General features: G+C 42.4%; 1 protein-coding gene across 1 annotated transcript in view; it reads right to left on the bottom strand.

Moving 5' to 3' along the window:
• The window catches only part of PATJ (PATJ crumbs cell polarity complex component), a 416,491-nt gene that overhangs the window by 83,209 nt on the left and 307,473 nt on the right, over window positions 1–25,809 (bottom strand). Inside the window, exon 31 of the mRNA XM_030812925.1 lies at window positions 21,110–21,202. Coding sequence (XP_030668785.1) covers window positions 21,110–21,202 — 93 coding nt within the window. The remainder of the gene's footprint in view (window positions 1–21,109; window positions 21,203–25,809) is intronic.

The raw sequence follows: 25,809 nt of genomic DNA, 5'->3' as shown, positions 1-25,809 counted from the left end.
CAACCCTGTTTCATAATAGGAACACCTACGGAGCTTTTAAAAATTACAGATGCTAGGATCCCCATCGCAGACAAAACAAATTAGCATCTAGGGGTGTGGATCCCAGGCAGGTGTTTTTTGTTTTTTTGTTTTTTTTTTAATTGAGACTTATTGCTTAAGACTTAATCTTCTTTTAAGAAGCCCTGGCTTAATAATCCATGGTTTAACTTTAAACGATAAGTCTCAATTAAAAACAAAACAAAACAAAACAAAACAAAACTTGCCTGGGATCCACATCCCTAGATGCCAGTTTATTTGGTCTGGGATGGGGGTCTTAGCATTTGTGATTTTTTTTAAGGCTCCCTAGGTGTTCCTATTATAAAACAGGGTTAAGAATCACTGGTTTAGTTGTAAAACACCCTTGTAGTTGTATCAGAATTGTACTTGTCAGTGTTTTTCTTTTTCCTTTTTTTTTTTTTTTTGAGACAGAGTCTCGCTCTGTTGCCCAGGCTGGAGGGCAGTGGCACAATCTCTGGTCACTGCAAGCTCCGCCTCCCAGGTTCATGCCATTCTCCTGCCTCAGCCTCCCAAGTAGCTGGGACTACAGGCACCTGCCACCATGCCCAGCCAATTTTTTGTAGTTTTAGTAGAGACGGGGTTTCACCATGTTAGCCAGAACTGCCTAAATATGTGGAAAGCTGAAGCATAGCGAAAGGGCAGTTTATTAACTGAAATAAATAATAACACCAATAAATTGACCAGAATGTTTATGTCTGCCTCCCATCATATCCTATCTTTTTTTTTAATAGGCACATTTTCAGGGGAAATTATCATATGATGGTTTACTTTAAGGCATAAATTCCTGCAACTGGGCTTGGACAAAGCAGGGAACAGGAGAGACTGGTTTGGATAGGAGAAAGCATGGGTTTACTCTGTCTTTTGGTAACATCTGAGAGACACCCAGGTGGTGAGGTGTAGTACACAGACAGCAGAGAGGTAAGCTGATCTGCAAGGTAGGGATAACTTGTACAATGAATGGAATGTTAGGAGTTTGTGATCCTAGCTCTTCAACTTAAGAGTTTTGCAAACCTGGCCGGGCGCGGTGGCTCATGCCTGTAATCCCAGCACTTTGGGAGGCCAAGGGGGCGGCAGATCACCTGAGGTCAGGAGTTCGAGACCAGCCTGGCCAACATGGCAAAACCCCATCTGTACGAAAAATACAAAAATTAGCTGGGCGCCTGTAATCCCAGTTACTCGGGAGTCTGAGGCAGGAGAATCGCTTGACCTGGGGAGGTGGAGGTTGCAGTGAGCTGAGATTGCGCCACTGCACTCCAGCCTGGGTGACAGAGCAAGATTCTGTCTCAAAAAAAAAAAAGTGTTCTACAAACCTGAACAGGTTATTTGCCCTCTTCAAGCCTTAATTTCCCCATCCATAAAATGGAAAAAAAAAAAGTAGCTATACTTTCAGGATGCTGAAAAGGTTAAATGAAGTAATACATGAGCACCTGTGGCATCACACCTGGCAATTAATAATATTTACTGAAGATGCTAATGATGATAGTAAATGGAATTGGAATACGGTAGCCCCATGTTCCTAAATGCACTTTAGGGGACTAGTGCAGGGCCCAGAACATGCGCCCGGAACCGCGGTGCTAAGAGTCTTGCAAGTGACCTAGAAAGGACACTTTTCTCCTGTGGGAAATGCTGGACGCAATTTTTAGAGTAAGTAGGACTAACTTACCTTTGTATCTCACAGTATTTTCTGTAACTGGTTTTTGTTTGTTTGTTTTTTGCCTTTAATTGAATCTGACATCCCCTGCCTTGGGTTTCTTTCCTAGGCATGTTCACACAGCCTTTCTTCACCAGGCTCCCATTAGATATATAACAATACAACAGATAGTGACCAAGTTATGCCCAGCTGTTCATTGTTATTAGATGCAGTTACAATCTCATCCTATGTCCTTAATTCCCCACTGGTTTACAACCTGAAAGATCTAACCCCAGTAAGCACTATCCTGAAACTGGAGCCTAGGTCCCCTGGATGACCATGCCTACACTTAGCTGCCTACTTTGTAACTGATTTTTGGGGGGCCAGACTTATCTCACTCATTCAGATTCTCTTTAATTTTCCCCTTCTACGAGAAAGATCCTAGGACTGCTCCCCTGCCCTTTATAAATTTTGCTCCTAAACAGATGATATGATATAAAATGAACTAAAAAAATTACCTCATCTCGTAATTCTTCCCTTAGCCCCTGGGTGGTGCCCCTTCTACAAGATGAACCAATTAATTTGATCACTTATTAGCAAGATTATACTGTATCTTTTTATGCATGTGTCTCCCATATCTTAATATGATCGACTTTGTCTTATTTCTTTCTCCAACATATGGCAGAATAGAATACGGGCTTTATAAAGTGTTAGTGCTGAATGAACCAAAGTTCGGGAACTTAAATCTTAAATGCACCTGGGTGGATTTGAGAATCAGCCATGAAAGGAAGGTCACACAGTGAAGATGACTCTGTGGCCTTTACTTTAAAGGATCACACTTGAAAAGAGAGAAAAAAGACGTGAAAAGGTCAATAAGGCTCGTGGGAATTTTTAGAGGAAAAACTCTAACCTGCCTCATAAACAGAAACTATTGGTGTTACTCCTACCAGTGTGTATCAAATGGCCTTAGGAGGAGCAAAAGTAGTGCCTCTGTTTGAAAATGATATTGTAGATCTGCAATTCGACCTTGGTTTCAACCCCAATCAACCGGCAGTGGGACAAAGGACCTGACTTCCCAAACTACAGGTTTAAAAACCAATTTGCATATCACATGGAGGAAGTACTAATTTGGTTTTATTCTTCCTTATCATTTGAACTTTTTAGTAAAAAGAAATGGCACTGGAATAACAGCCAGAAAATCTGGGTTCAGACTGGTTCTGCTACTTACTAGCAGTAGCAGTAATAGTGTTTGGAAACCTTCATTTTTGGCAACATTAAGAATGCAATAACTGCTACCTGAATGAGGGGTTGTGAGCAAAGCTGATTTAATACATGCTTACCGAGCACCTACTACATGCCAGCACAAAGAAAAAGAAAAACAGAGGAGCCCTCGCCCTGAGCACATTTACAGATCTAGTGAGACAGATGTTAAAGAAATAATCATAGAAATGATGAATACAACTGAATGGTAGAAGCGTGAAGGTGTGTGGTGGGTAGCAGGAGCCTGAAGTGTCAGTTTCCTTCCTTTTTTCTTGTCCTCAAAAATGTAGAAGGAATAGATGAGAAAACTGGTTTTCTGAAAAGCATCTGGTCTGACGCACTGTCTCATTTCTTAAAATGATTACCCTTAAACATCCGAGCCAAGGGATGGAGCTGGTACGTGACGATGTTGAAAATTATGACAGCTACAATCTCCTGAGTATGAGTGTGCCTGTTACTAAGTTAGGCGTATTACCCATTTGTTGGTGTACACAACAGACCTGTATATTAGGGACAATTATTGCTCTTATTTAGAGCTGAGGTAACTGGGGCACAGAGAGGCTAAATTATTATTTGCCAACCCAGAACTTAACTCAGACGCATCTTGCTGCAGAGTCCTTGCTCTTAACTGAGTAAACCTTCAGGGAAAGGGAAAGTACTGTTTACCTCCTCCCAGCAACACACGCAACATTCTTAGCCAGCAATGACATAGTGATTCCGTTTTTAGATCCAATATCAGGTCAGAACAAGTCATGCCTGCTTATTTTAAACTTGGTGGGAAAAAAAATCATGGCACTAGCCACGGCAGTGACCTTGGGTCACTTTCCTTCATGTTTTGTGTTTAAACTTGAATTTATAATTTGCTAATTGCCCAATTATTTCACAAAAGGAGCTCTTAATGCCTTCAAAACTGAGGTTTGAGGACATTCTAATGTGTTTACTTTGCAAGGGACCCCTAAATAAGAAGACTGAAGAAGTGTTACAGAAAGGTCATCTCATTTCATGAAATAAACTGATAGGACACATTCTGTCAGCGTGATGCTATAATCTTCAGCACAGCACTATGAGCTCTGAAAGAAAATGCTTTGTCGGCCAGGAAAATTACTGTGATCAAGTGAAGGAGCTTCTGAAGGGTGGACATAAAAGGCAACACTGGCAATATCCCATATAACAGATGAGTGAGATGTCCAGCTGACAATCCCCAAAGCTGGTTGATCTCTGTACCAAAGCTGGACAATCAAAATGCCCTGTCTCTCTGGCCACAGTAACGGGTCCAAGGGTGGACACTTGAACCACACAAGAATATTCTACGGATTTTCCAAAGTAGACCCAAGGGAAGAGTCAGCTTTTTTCTGGCAGAGAGGCTTAGGAGCTTCGGGCAGCCATACACACACCAGGCTGAAGAAGCACATCTGCAGGAGGAGAGTCAGATAAACAGACAGAACCCTGGCAGCAGCAGGCCTCTGGTTCCAACCGCCTCTGAGGCTAAGTGTCAACCACACGCTGCCTGCAAGTATATGAAAAACAAACAAACAAACCTCTAGCCCTTGAGTAAATTTCTCCTTTTGTCTAAGTAATGTCAAATTGAGATTCTGTCACTTGCAACCAAGAGACCCCTAACTGAAACAGGGTGGAACCCATCTCTCCCAGAAAATATCCACCAGGATAACAAACTCAGATGCATCCAGGCATCAGGCTGCAAGGGAGCCAACTGAAGATGAATGACGTGAACTGAGTATAAGACAACAAACTAGGCCAGGCGCGGTGGCTGACGCCTGTAATCCCAGCACTTTGGGAGGCCGAGGTGGGTGGATCACTTGAGTTCAGAAGACCGGCCTAGGGAACATGGTGAAACCCCATCTCTACAAAAAATACAAAAATTAGCCAGCCATGGTGGTGCACACCTGTGGTCCCAGCTACTCAGGAGGCTGAGGTAAGAGGATCGCTTGAGCCCAGAAGGCAGAAGTTGCAGTGAGCTGAGATTGTGCCACTGCACTCTAGCTGGGGTTATAGAGTGAGACCCCATCTCAAAACAAACAGAGATGGTGGTTCAGCCTAAAAGCATTCAAATTTAACAATTCTTAAAACATGCCCATCAGACAAACAACAGACAAACACTAATGTTTACTACTACTTTTGGTCCTTCGGCTTCCACTTTGTAGCTGAAGCTGCCTTTGCAAAATTACGACAGTAAGAGAAATCTGACATAGTTGACTTGATCTAGCTTCTTGACCGCCTTGCTGTCCTTGATCATTCCTGCATGTAGGCCATAGAAACTCTGGGAGGAATTTAGTGGATAGTTTAACTTGAAAGCAAAGATGATAATAGTCCCCACCTAAAACTAACCCCTTTCTTGCTTAGGGATCAAAAGCTTCTTTTGTAAGAGTAATGAAAGGCCACAAAAATAGGAGTATCGGGGCTGGGTGTGGTGGCTCATATTTGTAATCACAGCACTTTGGGAGGCCCAGGCGGGTGGATCACAAGGTCAGGAGATTGGGACCATCCTGGCTAACATGGTGAAACCCTGTCTCTACTAAAAATACAAAAAATTAGCCGGGCGTGGTGGCGGGCGCCTGTAGTCCCAGCTACTTGGGAGGGAGGCTGAGGCAGGAGAATTGCTTGAACCTGGGAGGTGGAGGTTGCAGTGAGCCAAGATTGCACCACTGCACTCCAGCCTGGGTGACACAGCGAGACTCCATCTCAAAAAAAAAGAATAGGAATTATGAGAGGTGCCTGAACTCTTTGCTAAGAGAGGCATAATTTCTATAATCCCTTGCTGCTCAGGGGTCATATGGCTAGAGGTCACAAGATTTGTGATTTCCCAAGTTGTAGATAACATCACTGTTATAGAACCTAAGGTTGGTTCTTTGAGATATCTTTCAAATTGACCCCATGTGGACTTGTGACTCATGATTCAGCTGATCCTGTGGCCCCACCCAGAGGTGGATCAGTGCACAAAGACTGTTTCCACACCTCTATGAATTCACCCCCAACCAATCAGCAGTACCCATTCCCTAGCCCCCTGCCCACCAAACTGTCCATAAAAACCCCAAGGTCTGAGCTTTCAGGGAGACTGAACTGCAGTTCTTCAGTGCGTGGGCTGGTCTTGCGTCAATTAAACTCTGTCTCTAATGCAATGCTGTGGTCTCAGTGGGTTGATTTTGTCTGTGCAGTTGGCAGGAGGAATATACTTAAAAAAGCCTTTTCCTGGGTCAGTTCCAGCCTAATTCCTATTCATCTAACCACCCGGATTAGGTGAAATCACATTAGCAAAGTTCCCACAGGCCAGGCATGGTGTCTCCTGCCTGTAATCCCAACACGTTGGGAAGCTGTGGCGGGAAGATTGCTTGAGCCCAGGAGGTCAAAGCTGCAGTAAGCTGTGATCACACCACTGCGCTCCAACCTGGGTGACAGAGTGTGACCCTGTCTCAAAAAAAAAAAAAAGTTCCCATAGCACGTTACCTTGTCCTTCAATAATACTTTTTTTTTTTTTTTTTTTGAGAAAGGAGTCTTACTTTGTCGCCCAGGCTGGAGTGCAGTGGCGCGATCTCAGCTCACTGCAAGCTCCACCTCCCGGGTTCACGACATTCTCTTGCCTCAGCCTCCCAAGTAGCTGGGATTACAGGCATCCGACACCACGCCCAGCTAATTTTTTGTATTTTTTAGTAGAGATGGGGTTTCACCGTGTTAGCCAGGATGGTCTCGATCTCCTGACCTCGTGATCCACTCGCCTCGGCCTCCCAAAGTGCTGGGATTACAGGCGTGAGCCACCGCGCCCAGCCTCAATAATACTTACTAACCTTAATAATTACTTTTTAAAGTTGGATTCAAATCTTGGCTGTGACACTTATTAGTTGAGTGTCTCAGTTTCCATATCTATAAAATGGGAATAGTAATAGACCACTCTCATATAAAATACGAATTAATGCACTTGGAATAATGCCTATAGAATGCATAGTAAATGCCATGAAAGCATTAGCTGCTATTATCCTTGGCAGTTCTGAAAGCTCCCTGAAGGCAGGATTCTTCACTGTCACTACACCTTGGTTAGTGCAGAGCCTGGGACCTAACAGGCCCTCAATACAAACTTGCTTAATTTCTGAAAGAGAAGGTAGATTTATAGCTCCCTTTGAAAGATAACAAAATCAACACACGTTTTAGATTATAGGCTCTTATTATGTGGGCAGATAAGGCTTCCCAGAAAACTGAAAACTTTATAGACTCAGAGAGCAGTGCCCAAGCAGCAGCACTTGTTTCTGAGGAGCAATGAGATTCTGAAAAGAGGGGATGTGACTGGTGTGAGAAAGTCTGAGTTCTGAGTTCTGGGTTCTGAGCCCTGTCATTTTTCTTCTCTAAGCCCTAAGTGCTAATAATTACGATTGTGAGATCATTTTCTCAATTTAGAAAAAATCTGATAAGCAAGTGATTCCTTCTGGGCAAGTTAAATTTCAAGTTGAGTAAGTCTCCACATTGGACCAGCTACAGTGGTTGGGAATGAATGTAAGCTAGTAGATATCAAAACTGTAATTTTTTTTTTTTTTTTTTTTTGAGACAGAGTCTTACTCTGTCACCTAGGCTGGAGTGCAATGGTGTGATCTTGGCTCACTGCAACCTCTGCCTCCTGGGATCAAGCGATTTGCCTCAGCCTCCCGAGTAGCTGGAATTACAGGCAAGCGCCACTATGCAGGGCTAATTTTTGTATTTTTAGTAGCGAAGGGGTTTTGCTATGTTGCCCAGGCTGGTCTCAAACTCCTGAAATCAGGTGATCCGCCTGTCTTGGCCTCCTAAAGTGCTGGGATTACAGACATGAGCCACCACACCCAGCCTAAAGCTATGAATTTGTGTCAAAATTGTGTGCCTACATTTCTGCTGTCTTTGAGTTCATGAGGTTACTTGCTCTGTTACCCTGGTGTCTCTACATTATCTTCATTTACTACAGTGAGAGGAACAGAATAGAAGAAAAAACCAAAAGTGTTTCTCCAGAGACTTTCCTGAAGGAAGTAGACTTGACTGTAAAACCTACGGCCTTTTTTATCATCAAGAAAAGGAAATTTATCATGTACGCAAATCTCAAGTGGTTTTCAGGAATACAAGATATAAAGAACGATGAGCTGTGAAAAATGCCACATATTTGAATGCACTTGAACTCTGCCATTGGCAATTTGCATACTGTCACAAAAGAGAAGCCAGTGCTGACTCAGTCACACTTTCTTGCTCCTTAGAGGGAATTCCTAGACTCTTGCTACAGATGTATTTTTTATGTTGCATCTGAAACAGAAAAAAAGATTTGCACAGTGACATTTGCTGCCAATAGCAAACCAGAAATCCAGCAGTTGATAAGAGTGCAAATTGGGGGTAAAAATCGATTTTAAGCATACAGTTCAAGACCTCATATTAAAAATGAGTAGGATATAACACCTGGGAATTCTAGCCTGGAAGTAAGACCAGCAAGAAGCCCATAATCATTAGAAACACATTTTAAGCTATTTTTTCATACTTGGATACCAGCACTTTAAAAACACTTATGAGGGCCCGGCGCGGTGGCTCATGCCATCCAGCGCTTTGGGAGGCCGAGGAGGGCACATCACTTGAGCCCAGGAGTTCAAGACCAGCCTGGCCAACATGGTGAAAGCTCATCTTTACTTAAAATACAAAAAAAATTAGCTGGGCGTGGTGACGCACACCTGTAATCCCAGCTACTAAGGTGGCTGAGGCAAGAGAATCGCTTGAACCTGGGAGGTGGGGGTTGTAGTGAGCTGAGATTGTGCCACTGCACGCCAGCCTGGGCATCAGAGTGAGACTTGGTCTAAAAAAAAAAAAAAAAGCATTATGGCTCATACCCCATTATACTTCAAAAGTCATTAAGTCCATAAGATTAAAAACAAAAACCATATTATCATCTTAGTAGACTCAGAAAAAGCTTTCGATAAAATCCAACACAGCTTCATGATAAAAACCCTCAACAAACTAGGCATCGTAGGAACGTACCTCAAAATACTAACAGCCGTCTTTGACAAACTCACAGCCAACATTATATTCATTGTGTAAAAGCTGGAGGCATTCCTCTTAAGAACTGGAACAAGACAAGGATGCCCACCCTCACCACTCCTATTCAACAGAGTACTGGAAGTGCTAGCCAGAGCAATCAGGTAAGAGAAAGAAGTAAAAAGGCATTCGAATAGGAAAATAAAAAGTCAAATTCTCTGCTTTCACTGGTGATATGATTCTGTAACTAAAAAATCCTAAAGACTCTGCCAAAAGACTACCAGACCTGATAAACGACTTCAGTGAAGTTTCAAGACACAAAATCAGTGAACAAAAATCAGTAGTATTTCTATACACCAATCACATTCAAGCTGAGAGCCAAATCAGGAATGCAATCCCATTTACAATAGCCACCCAAAAAGTACCTAGGGATACATTTAACCAAGGAGGTGAAAGATCTCTATAAGGAGAACTACAAAACACTGCTGAAAGAAATCAGAGATGACACAAACAAATGGAAAAACATTCTATGCTCATGGACTGGATGAATCAATATTGTTAAAATGGCTATACTGCCCAAAGCAATCCATGCATTCAATGTTATTTCTGTCAAACTACCAATATCACTTTTCACAAAAGTAGGAAAAGCTATCCTAAAATCTGTATGGCACCAAAAAAGGGCCTAAATAGACAAAGCAATCTTAAGAAAAAAAATGAAGCCGGAGGCATCGCATTATTTGACTTCAAACTATACTATATAGCTATAATAACTAAAACAGCATGGTACTGGCACAACAACAGACATGCAGGGCAACAGAACAGAATAGAGAACACAGAAACAAAGTTGCACACTTACAACCAACTGATCTTTGACAAAGTCAACAAAAACAAGAAATGTGGAAAGGTTCCACATGTCAATAAATTGTGCTGGGATAACCAGCTATCGATTTGCAGAAGAATGAAACTGGATCCCCTTTTAGTACCATATATAAAAGTTAACTAAAGATGGATTGAAGACTTAATTAAGACCTAAAAGTATAAAAATCCTAGAAGAAAACCTAGGAAATGCCCTTCTGTACATCAGCTTTCACAAAGAATTTGTGAGTAAGTGCTCAAAAACAATTGCAACCCAAACGAAAATTGACAAGTGGGACCTAATAATTAAAGAGTTTCTGCATAGCAAAAGAAACTATTAACAGAGTAAACAGACAACCTACAGAATAGGAGAAAATATTCATAAACTACGCATCCAACAAAGGTCTAAAATCCAGAATTTATAAGGAACTTCAACAAATCAACAAGCAAAAAACAACCATATTAAACAGCAGGCAAAGGCAAAGGACAAGAACACACTCTTCTAGAAGAAGACATACGCCTGGACAGTGTCTCACACCTGTAATCTCTGCACTTTGGGAGGCCAAGGCAGGAGGATCACTTGAGGCTAGGCATTCAAGATCAACCTGGACGACAAAGTGAGGCCCTCATCTCTACAAAAAATTTAAAAATTAGCCAAGTGTGGTGGTGCGCCTATAGTCCCAACTACTTGGAAGGCTGATATGGGAGGATTGCTTGTGCCCAGGAGTTCAAGGTTGCTGGGAGCTATGACCACACCACTGCACTTCAGCCTGGGAAACAGAGTGAGACCCTGTCAAAAAAAAAAAAAAAAAAAAAAAAAGAAGACAACATAGAAGCAGCCAACTAACATATGAAAAAATGCTCAACACCGATTATCAGCAGAGAAATGCAAATCAAAACCATGAGATACCACCTCATACCAGTCTAAATGGCTGCTATTAAAAAGTCAAAAAATAACAGATGTTAGTGAGGCTATGGAGCCAAAGGAACTCTTATATGCTTTTGGTGGGAATGTAAATTAGTTCAGCCACTGTGGCAAGCACTTTAGAGATTTCTCAAAGAACTAAAAATAGAAGTATCATTCAACCCAGCAATCCCATTACTGGTTATATAGCCAAAGGAAAATAAGTTATTCTATCAGAAAGACACCTGCATTCATATGTTCATTCCCGCACTATTCACAACAGCAAAGACATGATATCAACCTAGGTGCCCATCAACAGTGGACTGTATAAAGAAAATGTGGTGTAAGTCTGGGTGCGGTGGTTCACGCCTGTAATCCCAGCACTTTGGGAGGCCGAGGCGGGTCGATCACGAGGTCAGGAGATCAAGACCATCCTGGCTAACACGGTGAAACCCTGTCTTTACTAAAAATACAAAAAATTAGCTGGGCGTGGTGGCGGGTGCCTGTAGTCCCAGCTACTCAGGAGGCTGAGGCAGGAGAATGGCGTGAACACGGGAGGCGGAGCTTGCAGTGAGCCAAGACCACACCACTGCACTCCAGCCTGGGCCACAGAGCGAGACTCCGTCTCAAAAAAAAAAAAAAGAAAGAAAATGTGGTGCATACACATGAAATACTACACAGCCATAAAAAACACTCAACAAAATCATGTTCTTTGCCACAATATGGATGCAGTTGCAAATTAACACAGGAACAGAAAACTAAATACTGCATGTTCTCATGTGTAAGTGGGAGCTAAACACTGGGTACACATGGACATAAAGATGGGAAAAACAGGCTGGGCACGGTGGCTCATACCTGTAATCCCAGCACTTTGGGATGCCGAGGTGGGTGGATCACCTGAGATCAGGAGTTTGAGACCAGCCTGGCCAACATGGCAAAATCCCGTCTTTACTAAAAATACAAAAATTAGCTGGGCATGGGGGCGGGCACCTGTAATCCCAGCTACTCGGGAGGTTGAGGCAGGAGAATCGCTTGAACCTGGGAGGTAGAGATTGTAGTGAGCCAAGATGGCACTACTGCACTCCAGCCTGGGTGACAAGAGTGAAACTCAATTAAAAAAAAAAAAAAAAAGATGGGAAAAACAGACACTGGGGACTACAAGAGGAGGCAAGGAGAGAAAGAGGGAGGCAAGGTTCAAAAACTACCTACTGGGGACTGTGCTCACAGAGGTTCAATCATATCCCAATCCTCAGCATCACACAATATGCCCTTATGTCAAACCTGCACATGTACCCCCTGTATCTAAAATAAAAGTTGAATGGCTGGGCGTGGTGGCTCACTCCTGTAATCCCAGCACTTTGGGAGGCCAAGGCGGGTAAACCCCCTGAGGTCAGGAGTTTGAGACCAGCCTGGCCAACATGGTGAAACCCTGTCTCTACTAAAAATACAGAAATACAATAAAAGTTGAAAGGTCTGGCGCAGTGGCTTATGCCTGTAATCCCAATACTTTGGGAGGCTGAGGTGGGAGGACCACTTGAGGCCAGGAGATTGAGTCTGCTGTAAGCTATGATCTTGCCACTGCACTCCAGCTTGGGCAACAGAGCAAGTCCCTGTCTCCAGGACTCTTCAGTTTATAGAGAGATTTACTTACATTATCTAATATGATCCTCACTCCCTCCCACCTACCACCACCCTATTTTCACCCATCAAGTTATGTTAGTGTGGAACTGCTGAACTGAACACGGTGAAACCCATCTCTATAAAAAATACAAAAAAATTAGCCAAGTATGGTACTGTGCACCTGTAGTCCTAGCTACTTGGGAGGCTGAGGCAGGAGGATTGCTTGAGCCCTGGAGTTTGAGGTTGCAGGGAGCTATGTTTGCATCACCACACTCTGGCCTGGGTGACAGAGCAAGACCTTGTCTCAAGAAATAAATAAAAAATAAAATAAAAATTCAGATTAAAAATAAAAAAAGTCAGCCCTGTCAAATCCATAAGGCTCAGAATCCTTACTACAGCACTCACAGGCTCTAAATCTTTGAGCACATGCATTAACTTCTGGTACCTCAGCTGCAAAATGGAGATGATGACAGTGTTAACGCTTTCATTATGGGAAGGACAGAGGTGGAGAGCAACAGTTTCTGCTCAGTTCCTAACAAATAAGCATAGAATCCAGGTGGATGGTATTGCTATTATTATTGCTGTTTCTATCAGGATAAATGAGATCATATTTTAAAGTGCCCATTATAGTGACAGATACGTTTCTTGTTTTACAGAGACATCTAAAAACAGACAAGAATGAAGGTAATCCTCTTTCCACACAAATCTGCTCTTCCTCCTGTTTCTTTTCTCAGTAAATAGCATCAATCAACCACCCAGTCAGCTGCCCATGACGTATCTGAGAATCATTTTTGCCTCTTCCCTCTTCAACTTTCATATCTACGTAACCATCAAGTCCTATCCATTCTGACTCCTGTATAAGTTGAAAATCTGTCCATATTTCTCTGTCCTCATGGCCAGATCGTTGGTTTCAGTCATTATTAACTTTCATCTCAGTTACTCTAATAGCTTTTTAATTCTCTTCCTGACTTCAGTTTTGACATTTTCTGATTCTTTATATTTTATATATATATAATTTTCTGTGCAAAATTGAAAATTGACCGAAGTATCTAACCAATTCTTTTTTTTTTTTTGAGATGGAGTCTTGCTCTCTCACCCAGACTGGAGTGAACTGGCGCAATCTCAGCTCACTGCAGCCTCCGTCTCCCGGGTTCAAGCGATTCTCCTGCCTCAGCCTCCCAAGTACCTGGGATTACAGATGTGTGCCACCATGCCCGGCTTTGTATTTTTAGTAGAGACGGGGTTTCACTCTGTTGGCCAGGCTGGTCACAAACTCCTGACCTCAAGTGATCTGTCCACCTCAGCCTCCCAAAGTGCTGGGATTACAGGCTTGAGCAACCATGCTGGGCCTAACCGATTTTTCAAAGGGCACCCAGAAGGATCTTTTCAAAAGGTTAATCTCATCTTTATAATCCTCTGTTGAAAACCATTTCAAAGGCTTCCCTTGGTATAAAGTCCTTTCTCCTGGTCCACAAGGCCCTCTGCCAGCCAGCCCCTGCTGACTTGGTGGTTTTCACTTGCTGCTACTACATCTGCATGCCCATAGTTCTGTCTCTAGGATTAGGCCAGGAATGCAGATGTGAGGACCTACAGGTGATGCCATTAGGGAAGCAGGCTGCATTAGAGAAGAATGAAAAGGCAGGGACTGAGATAAGCTCGGAGTACATAATTGAAAGGCGGCTTGGAATACTGGTCCATTTCCAGTGGAAAATGGGAACCAGGATTTTTATGGAAAATCTCCTGATTCATAAAACTTAGCTCAAAAATCATAAGAATGTTGCATAGACTAAATGAAACACATTTGTGGGCTGAATCTGACTCCTAACAACCAGCTTGTGACCTCTGCGTTAGACCAGGTGTGGCACGCTCCTGGACATGAAAGCGGTCTTACTTATCTTTATATGCCTAGAGCTCGACACGCTGCACAGATTCTAACAAAGTGTGTACTGAATAATGAGAGCTCTGGCACACCTACATTTCATAGAGGCAAAATCTGGTATTAATGATAGCTACCACTGAGCTCTTGCTGCATGCCACGTGCTGTGTCAGAAATTTCACATACAAAATCATACTTGATCCTTATAACAAAGAAGTGAGCACCATCTTCTCTAATTTTTGGATGAAGAAACATAGGCAGACAGGATAAGCCCCTTTCCCACAGGCAGGATCTAAGTCTGTTCAGACTTCAGAGCCCACGATTTGTATCTGACAGCCTTTTTCATCTGGAAAAGCAAGTGTCCCCAGTCCATTTGGCAATACAGGTGTGATGTGTAACACATGATGCTGTTTAATAAGTAGGTTTAAATTTTTTATATGGATCAAATGTATCAAGGTGGAGAGTAAAGAATGCTTCTAAAATGTTGGAATTCTAGCTGACAAGGACTCTGAAATGGTAAAATGCACGGTCAGCTGCAGTATGCATTTCCATGTCACAGCTCATTTAGGTTACTGATAAGTTACCTCTGAAAACAACTCATGCTTCTTCAGGCATCTTTCTATCCTGTAAATTCTAAAATCTCCACAAAGAAACTCCAAGAAGAATGCTGCCCTGCGCAGACTGGAATACTCTCATTTTTGTATTCTTGCCCTAAGGGTCAGAAATTATATTTCACAATGAAAGACAACAGTAAAGACAAATACCACTGAAAATTTGAAAAATCACGACATTCTGAAAATTTTTGAAAAACCTAAAGTGTTCTTGAGGCAGCTGTATACAAACCAGGTCTGTAATGACAAGTGTCACTTGACATATAGAGTGCACTGCTGTTATGCAGTTGTACAAAATGAGGGAAGTACAGTAAGCACATCTGTTCAGGGCAATTCTAACACGGTTCTCTTGGGCTCCTGGCCAAGCTTTGGGATTATGGTTGTTCTGAAGCCCCGGATGCTATAACATTTGCCATTTAAATAGCTCTAAACCTGCATTCAGAGGAAAGCTTTAAAGAACACTTACAGACATAAGGTTTACATACTGGGGGCAAGAAACATCAATTATTTTACTGACAACTCTGTGAAACTTACCTAGTAAACCCATACATTGCCTTGCTGAAGAGCCAAGCATGTTTATTTTACATGATTTTTGCAAAGACAAAACATGAGAATATATACTGTTTCCACCATCTCTCATGGACTGCCAGTGCCGCAATCAACTCTCAACCAGGGCATCAGCGTCCACTCTGGCCTCTTCTATCTGATGCCACACTGCGGCTACAGTGAACTGGGAGTCATCTCCTGCAGACCTCTGTGGCCTCCCACTGCCATGAGCATGGAGATCACACTGCTTAACGTGGCCTGGCTGCTGCGGACCACTCCAATTTCGCTTCCATCTCACCAATCTGGCAACCACAGACTTTCAGTTCATTGAACTCTCAGAGGTTCTAAGTTTGCCTAAAACCTTCCTTTGTTTTCTTCTTTGTCCCATTCCCAATTATTGTCAGCTTCTCCTTCAAATTCATCCCCAGGGTAGCCCTGCCTCTCAAGGTCAAATCCCCTTTTATACGCTCTCTTAGCACCAAGCAACTCTAGTTCTTAGCTTTGATTAGAATTGAGGTTTCAGGCCCAGCACAGTGGCTCATGCCTGTAATCCCAGCACTTTAGGAGGCTGAGGTGGGCAGATCACCTGAGGCCAGGAGTTCCAGACCAGCTTGGCCAAACATGGTGAAACCCTGTCTCAACTAAAAGTACCAAAATTAGCCAGGCCTGGTGGCACATGCCTGTATTCCCAGCTACTCAGGTGGCTAAGGCACGAGAACCGCTTGAACCCCAGAGGTGGAGGTTGCAGAGCAGGGAGCTGAGAAAGCGCCACTGCACTCTAGCCCGGGTGACAGAGTGAGACTTAAAAAAAAAGTGTAGTAACCTCCAATTTGAGCCCTGGCTTCAATGGGTGATTTTTTATTTTCGAGATGGAGTTTTGCTCTTTTGCCCAGGCTGGAGTAAAGTGGCGTGATATTGGCTCACTGCAAACTCCTTCTCTGGGGTTCAAGTGATTCTCCTGCCTCAGCCTCCCAAGTAGCTGGGATTATAGGCACCCAACACCATGCCCAGCCAATTTTTGTATTTTTAATAGGGACGGGGTTTTGCCATGTTGGCCAGGTTGATCTCGAACTCCTGACCTCAGGTGATCCACCAGCCTCGGCCACAACTTTTTTTTTTGAGATAAGGTCTTACTCTGTCACTCAGGCTGGGGTGCAGGGGCGTGGTCATAGCTCACTGCAACCTCAAACTCCTGGCCTCAATTAATCCTCCCACTTCAGCCTCCTGAGTAGCTGGGATTACAAACTGCAGCCACTGTGCTTGGCTCCAAGGCAATTTATTTAACATTTCAGTGCTTCATCTCTTACATGGAAATGATACTACTATATAACTACTATTGTTATGTGAATAAGTTAGCATGTGTTAAAGAGCTTAGAATAATATATTAACTATGATGGTGAACTTTAGGTATCCATCTGAGTGGATTAAGGGATATCTAGCTAGCTGGTAAAACACTATTTCCGGGTGTTTCTGGAAGGGTGTTTCCAGAAATGATGGGCATTTGAAGCAGTGGACCAAGCAAGGAAGACCTACCCTCATCCAGTTTGGGCAAGGCACCATCCAATCGGCGGAGGGCCAGGTAGAACAAAAAGGCAGAGGAAAGGTGAATTCGCTCTCTTTTCTGAAGCTGGGACACCATTTTCTCCTGCCCCTGGACATCAGAACTCCATGTTCTCCAGCCTTTGGACGGCAGAACTTTTTTCAGCAGCCCCCTGGTTCTCAGGTCTTCACACTTTAGCTGAATTATGCTCCTGGCTCCCCTGGTTCTCCAGTTTGCAGATAGCCTATTGTGGGACCTCTCAGGCTCCATAAACACGTGAGACGATTCCCTTAATCCCTTCTCAGATATCCATATATCCTACCGGTTCTGTCTCTTCGGAGAACCCTAATACATTAGTAATTGTGCTTTTCAGGTTGAAAAATTCACTTCAATTTTTCAAATTATACCTTAATGCTTCACTTGGAATAGTTGTTCCTTCTATGGCTACCCATTAATGGTTTAATCAGAATGATCGCATCATCCTCATTAACAACAACTCACTCTTCGACAGTGACTATAGCGCACTCTGGTATGGTTTAAGTAGTACTTTACTGTTATCAACTCATTTAATTTTTCCTCCCATTTTACAGAGGCATAAACTGAATCACAGAGAGGTTAAGTCATTTCTCTAAGGTTATAATTGTTAGCGAATGGCGGAACCAGGATTTGAACCCAAGTAGTCCAGCTCTAGTGATTGCACTCTTACTAATTTAATTATACTACTTCAAAAGAGCATATTCTATGAACATAGATATTCTGAACATTATAAGCACACAAGTTTATACCCAAAAGATTAAAATAATTATTTTAGGGATTCTTGAGCTCTGATGTCAGCAAGCTACCAGGACGTCATGAGGCTTTCAGAATCAGTTCCACTTCTCCCAATTTCCAGTTTTTTGATCTTACACTGAGCAGATAAAGTCTCATCTATAAATCTGGGATAAATAATTCTTATCCTTCTCTTTACATATGTTCATTTTGGGGATAAGATTGAGTAAGATCACAAACCAACTAAACACCATTTTAGAAAAAAACTTAAATTTTTTTTTCTTTTTTTTTGAGACAGAGTCTCACTCTGTTGCCAGGCTAGAGTGCAATGGTGCGATCTCGGCTCACCGCAACCTCTGCCTCCCGGGTTCAAGCGATTCTCCTGCCTCAGCCTCCCGAGGAGCTGGGACTACAGGCACCTGCCACCATGCCCAGCTAATTTTTGTATTTTTCATAGAGATGAGGTTTCACCATGTTGGCCAGGCTGGTCTCAATCTCTTGACCTCGTGATCTCCCCACCTTGGCATCCCAAAGTGCTGGGATTATAGGCATGAGTCACTGTGCCCGGCGAAAAAACTCAAATATTAAAAAAATTAAGCCAATGAGATTATAGATGAAACTGTTTTGCAAATTGGAAAGCTCTATGCAAGTACGTTCATTCAAGTTCTTTTCAAAAGGCTTCTAACAGGCTCTCATTTAGACTTCTGAAATAGATACCAGACACTTCCCTGCCTCCAGCCTCTCACAATCAGAATCTATGTTTCACAAACCATCATCTGATCTACAAAAAAATTATTTCCCCCTTTAAAAAATTTTAGAGAAATGGAATACCTTCTGAAATTATTATAAACTCCTTGGCTATGCATCTAGGGCTACTGAGATACAGACCAAACCTAACCAACTGAATATACTGAAAATAGCACTGGAGTATGCACAGGCCACGGCTTAGCCTCAGCTCTGAAAATAACTTTTTTCTTTTTTTTTTTTGACACAGGGTTTCACTTTGTCACCCAGGCTGGAGTGCAGTGGCACAATCACAGCTTACTGCCACCTCAACCTCCCAGGTCCAAGTAATCCTCCCACTTCAGCCTCTTGAGTAGCTGAGACTACAGGTGCTTGCCACCACACTCAGCTAATTTCTTCTATTTTTTTTTTTTTTTTTAAATAAAAATGGGGCCTCACAATGTTGCCTAGGCTGGTCTTGAACTAGGCTTGTCTTGAATTAATACTTCATTACAAGACAATGACATTTATATATATGTTAGGTTGAATCATATGAAATTTTTACCTACCGAAATGGCAATTTCATATGATTCAATCCAACATTTTGCTAATTGATGTATTGTCTATCTTCCTTCCCCCTCCAACTGTGGAATGAATCCATGAGGGAAGGCATTTTTGTACATTTTGTTCACTGTGGTATCTTCAGTACCTGGAACATAGTGGTATTCGACAAATATTTGTTGAATGAATGAAATGAATTTACTAAGCTCTATTTGCCCTATATTCTTCTGTGTGATTTATATTTTATAGCCCCTTTGTTTCCTAATAGCATCCTAATTACTGTCATTCCTCAGCTGAGGAAATTGAGGTTTGGTGAGGTCAAGTGACTTCTTCAAGACACTTTTTTTTTTTTTAGACGGAGTTTTGCTCTTGTTGCCCAGGCTAGGGTGCAATGGCGCGATCTTGGCTCACTGCAACCTCCATCTCCCAGGTTCAAGCAATTCTCCTGCCTCAGCCTCCCAAGTAGCTGGGATTACAGGCATGCGCCACCATGCCTGGCTAATTTTGTATTTTTAGTAGAGACGGGGTTTCTCCATGTTGGTCAGGCTGGTCTTGAACTCCCAGCCTCAGGTGATCCTCCTGTCTTGGCCTCCCAAAGTGCTGGGATTACAGGCGTGAGCCACTGTGCCCAGCCAAACACTGTTAGATAATACTTTATGCCAGGCCATTTATATTTATGCTATAAAAGTTGTCCAAATTCAGGCTATCTTCCCTTTCTGAACTAGAACATGCAGAGATTCTACTGCAAACAGTGATTAAGAAACTCCAGGACCAAAAGGAGAGACGGTGGGTAAGGAAGGGAACAGAGTGGAAAAAGACAGACACTAGTCAATGGGTATGGGAAAGCCTGCAATTGTTGGTGAAGCGCAGTGTGAAACATTATCTAAAACTGACCCTCAGGCCTTCAGGCCCTCTGCCTCTTCAACTGTCTTGACACTTGCAGCCCTGTCACTGGTGTTGCTTACCTGGGAACTGGGAGTGGATGATGGATGGCTTTTACCTTTGGCCTGCACATGAGCCTGGCTGGGACTACCAGACTCTTCCAGCAAGCAAGAGAGTATTCTCACTCTTTTTACCATTTCCTCTGTGGATGAAATTAGGGACGCCTACCTACAAAATTCTGTTGCTTTAAAAGACTTTCCCCTAACCTGACTATGGAGATATAGTGCCAAAAAGAACAAGTTAACATATGTTTTAAGTAAAGGGGCTTTCAGTTTGAAATTTGTTGTTGTTCCTCATTTCCCTTTAGTGCAAAAATGCACTCTACCTTTTGGAAAGGGAAGTCATAATTTTTTACTGCCATTATTCTTTTTTCTTTTGTTTTTTTTTTTTTTTTGAGATGGAGGTTTGCTCTTGTTGTCCAAACTGGAGTGCAATGGCGCGATCTTGGCTCACTGCAACCTCTGCCTCCTCCTGGGTTCAAGCGATTCTCTTGCCTCAGCCTCCCGAGTAGCCGGGATTAGAGTCATGCACCACCATGCCCAGCTAATTTTTGTATTTTTAGTAGAGATGGGGATTCTCCATGTTGGTCAGGCTGGTCTTGAACTCTTGACTTCAGGTGATCTGCCTGCCTTGGCCTCCGAAAGTGCTGGAATTATAGGCTTGAGTCACTGTGGCTGGTCTTTTTTTTTTTTTTTTTAAGCCAATCTCTGGTAAATAAACTGCTACTATTCTTAATGCCAGTTGGTCAGGAGTTCGAGACCAGCCTGGCCAACATGGCAAAACCCCATCCCTACTAAAATTATAAAAATTAGCTGGGCATGGTGGCGTGTGCCTGTAGTCCCAGCTACTCCGGAGGCTGAGGCAAGAGAATCGCTTGAACCTGGGAGGGAGAGGTTGCAGTGAGCTGAGATCATCGCACCACTGTGCTCCAGCCTGGGCGACAGAGTGAGGCTCCATCTTAAAAACAAAAACAAAAACAAAAACAAATTAAAAAAAAAGGAGAGATTGCTTCCTTAATCCCAGACAGCACAATTCAAGTGTCGCCAAGGTAAGAGAAGATGGTCTTCTTCAGAGTCAATGGGTCACTCGCTACACATAATAGCTTCTCGTCTCACAGACAAAGATTCCTGAGAGACGCAAACATGATAGGTGGTTCTTTCCAAGGTGGTACAAAATATAAGTGATACATCCCTAAACAGAATACAGGATGAACAATACTCAAGATTCTCACCAGTTTGAAGCTTTCACTTTCAGGCAGTTGTTTAATACCAACTTCGAGGCTGCCATCTTCCTCACTACTAATAGGTTCGGTGCCGCTCTGATCCTATGGAAAGTTAAAAAGAAAATGGCAAAGATGTCATTCTTCACTCACACTCCCTTGAATTGTACAGATACTCAATGTCATTTGCCCATCGTATGTTGTGGTGGATATTGTTTCCTCTGAGGAAGGCTTTTCTGTTTCTTTCTTTCTAGCAGAAGACTGTTTTGTTGTTGTTGTTTCAGGTATCTATCTCTGCTGCTCACAGATAGGACTTAGGGAAAGCTGGTCCCTACCCTCTGTTTCAGGTGTAGGCCTGATTGCCTAGGATAGTCTTATTCTTTTCCCAATGATTTTGTCAGGAATGGGCAGATCAGGCATAGATTTTGTCAGTTCTGGCCAATGAAATATAAGGAGAGGTTTGCTGGAGATGTGTGGAAAAGTTCTTCTTTAATCTTAAGAGAGCTGCAAGAAGTCCCTATACCTCCCAAATTAACAAGAGAGCATGAGCCCAAGTTTCCATGGACAGCCGTCCCATGACAATGAGGGAACCAGCCTTAGGACAAGGCTGACCCTGCGGGTTACAAGGCAAAGGCAGAGATAGAAAGAACTGGTTCTCTGATGGCAAAACTAGGTCACTGGATTGAGCAAACTTGGAGCCCAGCTTTATCCTTAACCACCTTCTGTGAGAGCTAATACATTTCCTTTTGCTTCAGCCGGTTTGAGTTAGCCATTCTGTTACCTCCAGCCCAAGCTTTCTCACTGAGTCAGTTGACTGTTTTTTGTATATGACTAAACTGCTTGAGATAAGAGACTGGGTTTATCTTGTTGATTTCTTTTATTTATTTTTTTATTTAATAAAAAATGTTTCTTTAAAATTTAATAAACAAATTGTTTTTTTTTTGGTGGGGAGGACAGTCTCACTCTATCGCCCAAGCTGCAGTGCAGTAGCACGACCTCTGCTCACTGCAACCTTCGCCTCCCGGGTTCAAGTGATTCTTTTTTTTTTTTTTTTTGAGACGGAGTCTCGCTCTGCTGCCCAGGCTGGAGTGCAGTGCTGCGATCTCGGCTCACTGCAAGCTCTGCCTCCCGGGTTTATGCCATTCTCCGGCCTCAGCCTCCCAAGTAGCTGGGACTACAGGCACCTGCCGCTGCGCCCGGCTAATTTTTTGTATTTTTAGTAGAGACGGGGTTTCACCGCGTTAGCCAGGATGGTCTCGATCTCCTGACTTCGTGATCCACCCGCCTTGGCCTCCCAAAGTGCTGGGATTACAGGCGTGAGCCACCTCGCCCGGCCAAGGGTTCAAGTGATTCTTGTGCCTCAGCCTCCTGAGTAGCTGGGACTACAGGTGCACGCCACCACACTGGCTAATTTTTGCATTTTTAATAGATGGGGTTTTGCTGTGTTGGCCATGCTGGTCTCGAACTCCTGACCTCAAGTGATCTGCCTGCCTCAGCCTCCCAAAATGTGTCTTGTTGATTTCTGAAATCAAGTCCCATCACCATACCTGGCACGTGGAAACCACCTAACACTGATGGAACTAATGAATGCACTGAGTACTTGTTTTCTTTCGTGACTTTTTCCTGCAGAATCCTGAAAATATGTATTTACATAAATGAGACACCCGGCAATAATACATACCACTAAAAATCTAAAACACATTAGGCATCTCCTCAATTGAATTGTGACATATTACATGTTATAGTTAACTAACTAGAAGTTATTTTACTTTCTGGGGGTATATAAGGAAGGATAAGAATGATAAATGGAATATGCACATTGTACTTACCTGGACTTTTAATCACCACCATCCTGGGATTACTACAAATTTGGCTGAAATAGTTTACAGGGAAAATAGTTTTGATTTTGTGACATTCAATCTCACTCATAATTTGATGCAATTAAAGCAAAGAGAGCATTCTTTCAGCTATCAAATGGACAACAGAATAGGAAAAGAACATTCAATATTGGTAATGTCAGGGAGAGAGGAATTTTTATATAACATTGAGTGAATATAAATTAAGATAATCTTTTCAGAAAAAAAACATACTCTGTGTGTGTGTGTGTGTGTGTGTGTGTGTGTGTGTGTGTGATTGCTTACTTCTGGGGAGTGGAATTGTGGAATGGGTAATTTTTGCATTATTTCTATACTGTTTGATTAGAGAAGAATTATCACATATGATTGCACATTTAAACATAAAGTAATGAGAGACTATGAGAAACACCTAAAAGAAGAAAAAAAAAATTAAAGAAAGCAAGCAACATGGACTTTAGAATTGGGCAGATTTGGGTTCAAATCTCAACTTTGCCACTTAGAATTACATGACTTGGGGCAAGTTGCTTTCAAACCTGAGTACAGGTTAAGTATCCCTTATCCAAAATGCTTGGAAATGTTTTGGACTTCACATTTTTTCAGATTTTGGAATGTTTGAATTATACTTACCAGCTGGGCATCCCAAAACCAAAACGAAAAATCTGAAATCCAAAATGCTTCAATGGGCATTTCTTTGGAGCATCATGTTAGTGCTTACCAAGTTTCAGATTTTAGAGCATTTCTAACTTCAAATTTGGGATGCTCAACCTGTAACTTAACTTGTTTTTAAAGTGCAGATAAAATACCAGATTAAAAATACTACCCTATAAGGTTGCTTTAAAAGATTAATGAGTTAATAGGTAAAATATCAATTTGCATAACACCAGGTACAGTTAACTTTTGTTTCTAGCTTTTAAATATAATTTACTATTTTATTTTTTCTTTCTTTCTTTTTTTTTTCTTTTTTTTTTTTTTTGAGACAGAGTCTCGCTCTGTCGCCCAGGCTAGAATGCAGTGGCACGATCTTGGCTCACTGCAACTTCTGCCTCCTGGGTTCAAGCGATTCTCCTGCCTCAGCCTACTGAGTAGCTGGGATTGCAGGCACCCACCACCACGTCCAGCTAATTTTTGTATTTTTAGTAGAGATGGGGTTTCGCCATGTTGGATAGACTGGTCTCAAACTCCTGACCTCAAGTGATCCACCCACCTCAGCCTCCCAGAGTGCTGGGATTACAGCGTGAGCCACCACGCCTGGCCTTTTCTTTCTTTCTCTGTTTCCATGTGAATTTGACAGAACTGTTTCTAGCTTTTTGTTGAAGCAGATTGTTTATTCTTGCACTATCTCATTTAGTCTTCCTAAATGTTTCTAGCTTTTTGTTGAAGCAGATTGTTTATTCTTGCACTATCTCATATAGTCTTCCTAATAACCTGCTATGGGTATGTACCACCATGATCCCAATTCATAAATGAGGATAATAATACATTGTAAATAACTTGCTAAACAACTCCAGGCAGTAAAAGGTAGATCCAAGATTCAAAGCTGGGAAAGGGCCATGCTAGGCCCTCAATAAATGATGCTCTCATTTCTCTCTCATTCTACCTTTTCAGTATTGAGTGTTGACAACTGATCTTACAGAAGATAAGACTCATAATCTTTCAAAAAATTATTGTTAATAGATCATGGATTTTCTAAAATGTGTCTTAGCATTTTTTTAACCAGAAAATTGTATTAGATAGAACATCCTCTTCTCAGTGAATTTTGGATAATCAAGGAGTTAACATGTGAAATAAACATACCCAGGTTAATACATCTTGAAAACATACAGATTTTCAGCATTTTTGACAGTGGTAATGTAAGTTTTAGAAACAGAAATTCTGAACAAAGGAATTACTCTTTAAAAATCAGTATTTAATCTATGGAAAACTTGTAATATCCAAATTCCTTAGTGTGTCTAGTTCTGCAAGCTGTGGGAGCCCCTGAAGAAGGCCTGGTGAGGTCATGGTGGCCAAATGGAGCTTTGAAATAGTCAATGTTGGGCTGGGTGCGGTGGCTCACGCCTTTGGGATCTCAGCACTTTGGGAGGCTGAGGCAGGTGGATCACAAGGTCGGGGGTTCAAGTGGCCAAGATGGTGAAACTCTGTCTCTACTGAAAATACAAAAAAAATAGCCAGGTGTGGTGGTGGGTGCCTGTAATCCCAGCTACTCAGGAGGCTGAGGCAGGAGAATGGCTTGAACCTGGGAGGCAGAGGTTGCAGTGAGCCAATATCGCGCCACTGCACTCCAGCCTGGGCGACAGAGACAGACTCTGTCTCAGAAAAAAAGAAATAGCCAATGTCTGTAAATGCAGCACATCAGACTGCAGAACAAACCCACAGGTTCCGCTAGTAACCCTGCAAATGGCCACCACCTCTGGTCCCAGAAGAAAGAGATTCGCACATGAAGAGGCGTCAGCTGAAAACATTCATCTAATTATGCACATGTCTCCTTAGGGAAAGGAAAGTGTTCCTTAAATAAATTAGAGGAATCTTTGCCTTTATATTTGTCAGCAATATGCATATTGAAGATGAGATATTCTTGGTCTTTATAAAATGAATACTAAAGTAGAGGAGAAAACAGCTGTTTAAGGGCTGCGTCAACTTGTAAAATTTAAGAAAACGTGGGCAAAGCAGTCTAGGTTCCAAATAGTCTATGAATCCTTTAAGATGTGAATGGAAACAAAAAATACCCTCTATGTCTACACCACATCCCACACTGAGAAACTAGATGAGCAAATGAAGCAGAATTTATCATTCAAAGCCAGGTCTCAAATGCCACTTGTTCCATTGTATCTTTTCCTTCTTAGCTGGGGGACATCTCTC

This window comes from Nomascus leucogenys, chromosome 5 (assembly GCF_006542625.1).
Source record: "Nomascus leucogenys isolate Asia chromosome 5, Asia_NLE_v1, whole genome shotgun sequence".
Lineage (NCBI taxonomy): Eukaryota > Metazoa > Chordata > Mammalia > Primates > Hylobatidae > Nomascus > Nomascus leucogenys.
The sequence above is the reverse complement of the archived record's forward strand: the minus strand, read 5'-3'. Positions and strand labels throughout refer to the sequence as shown.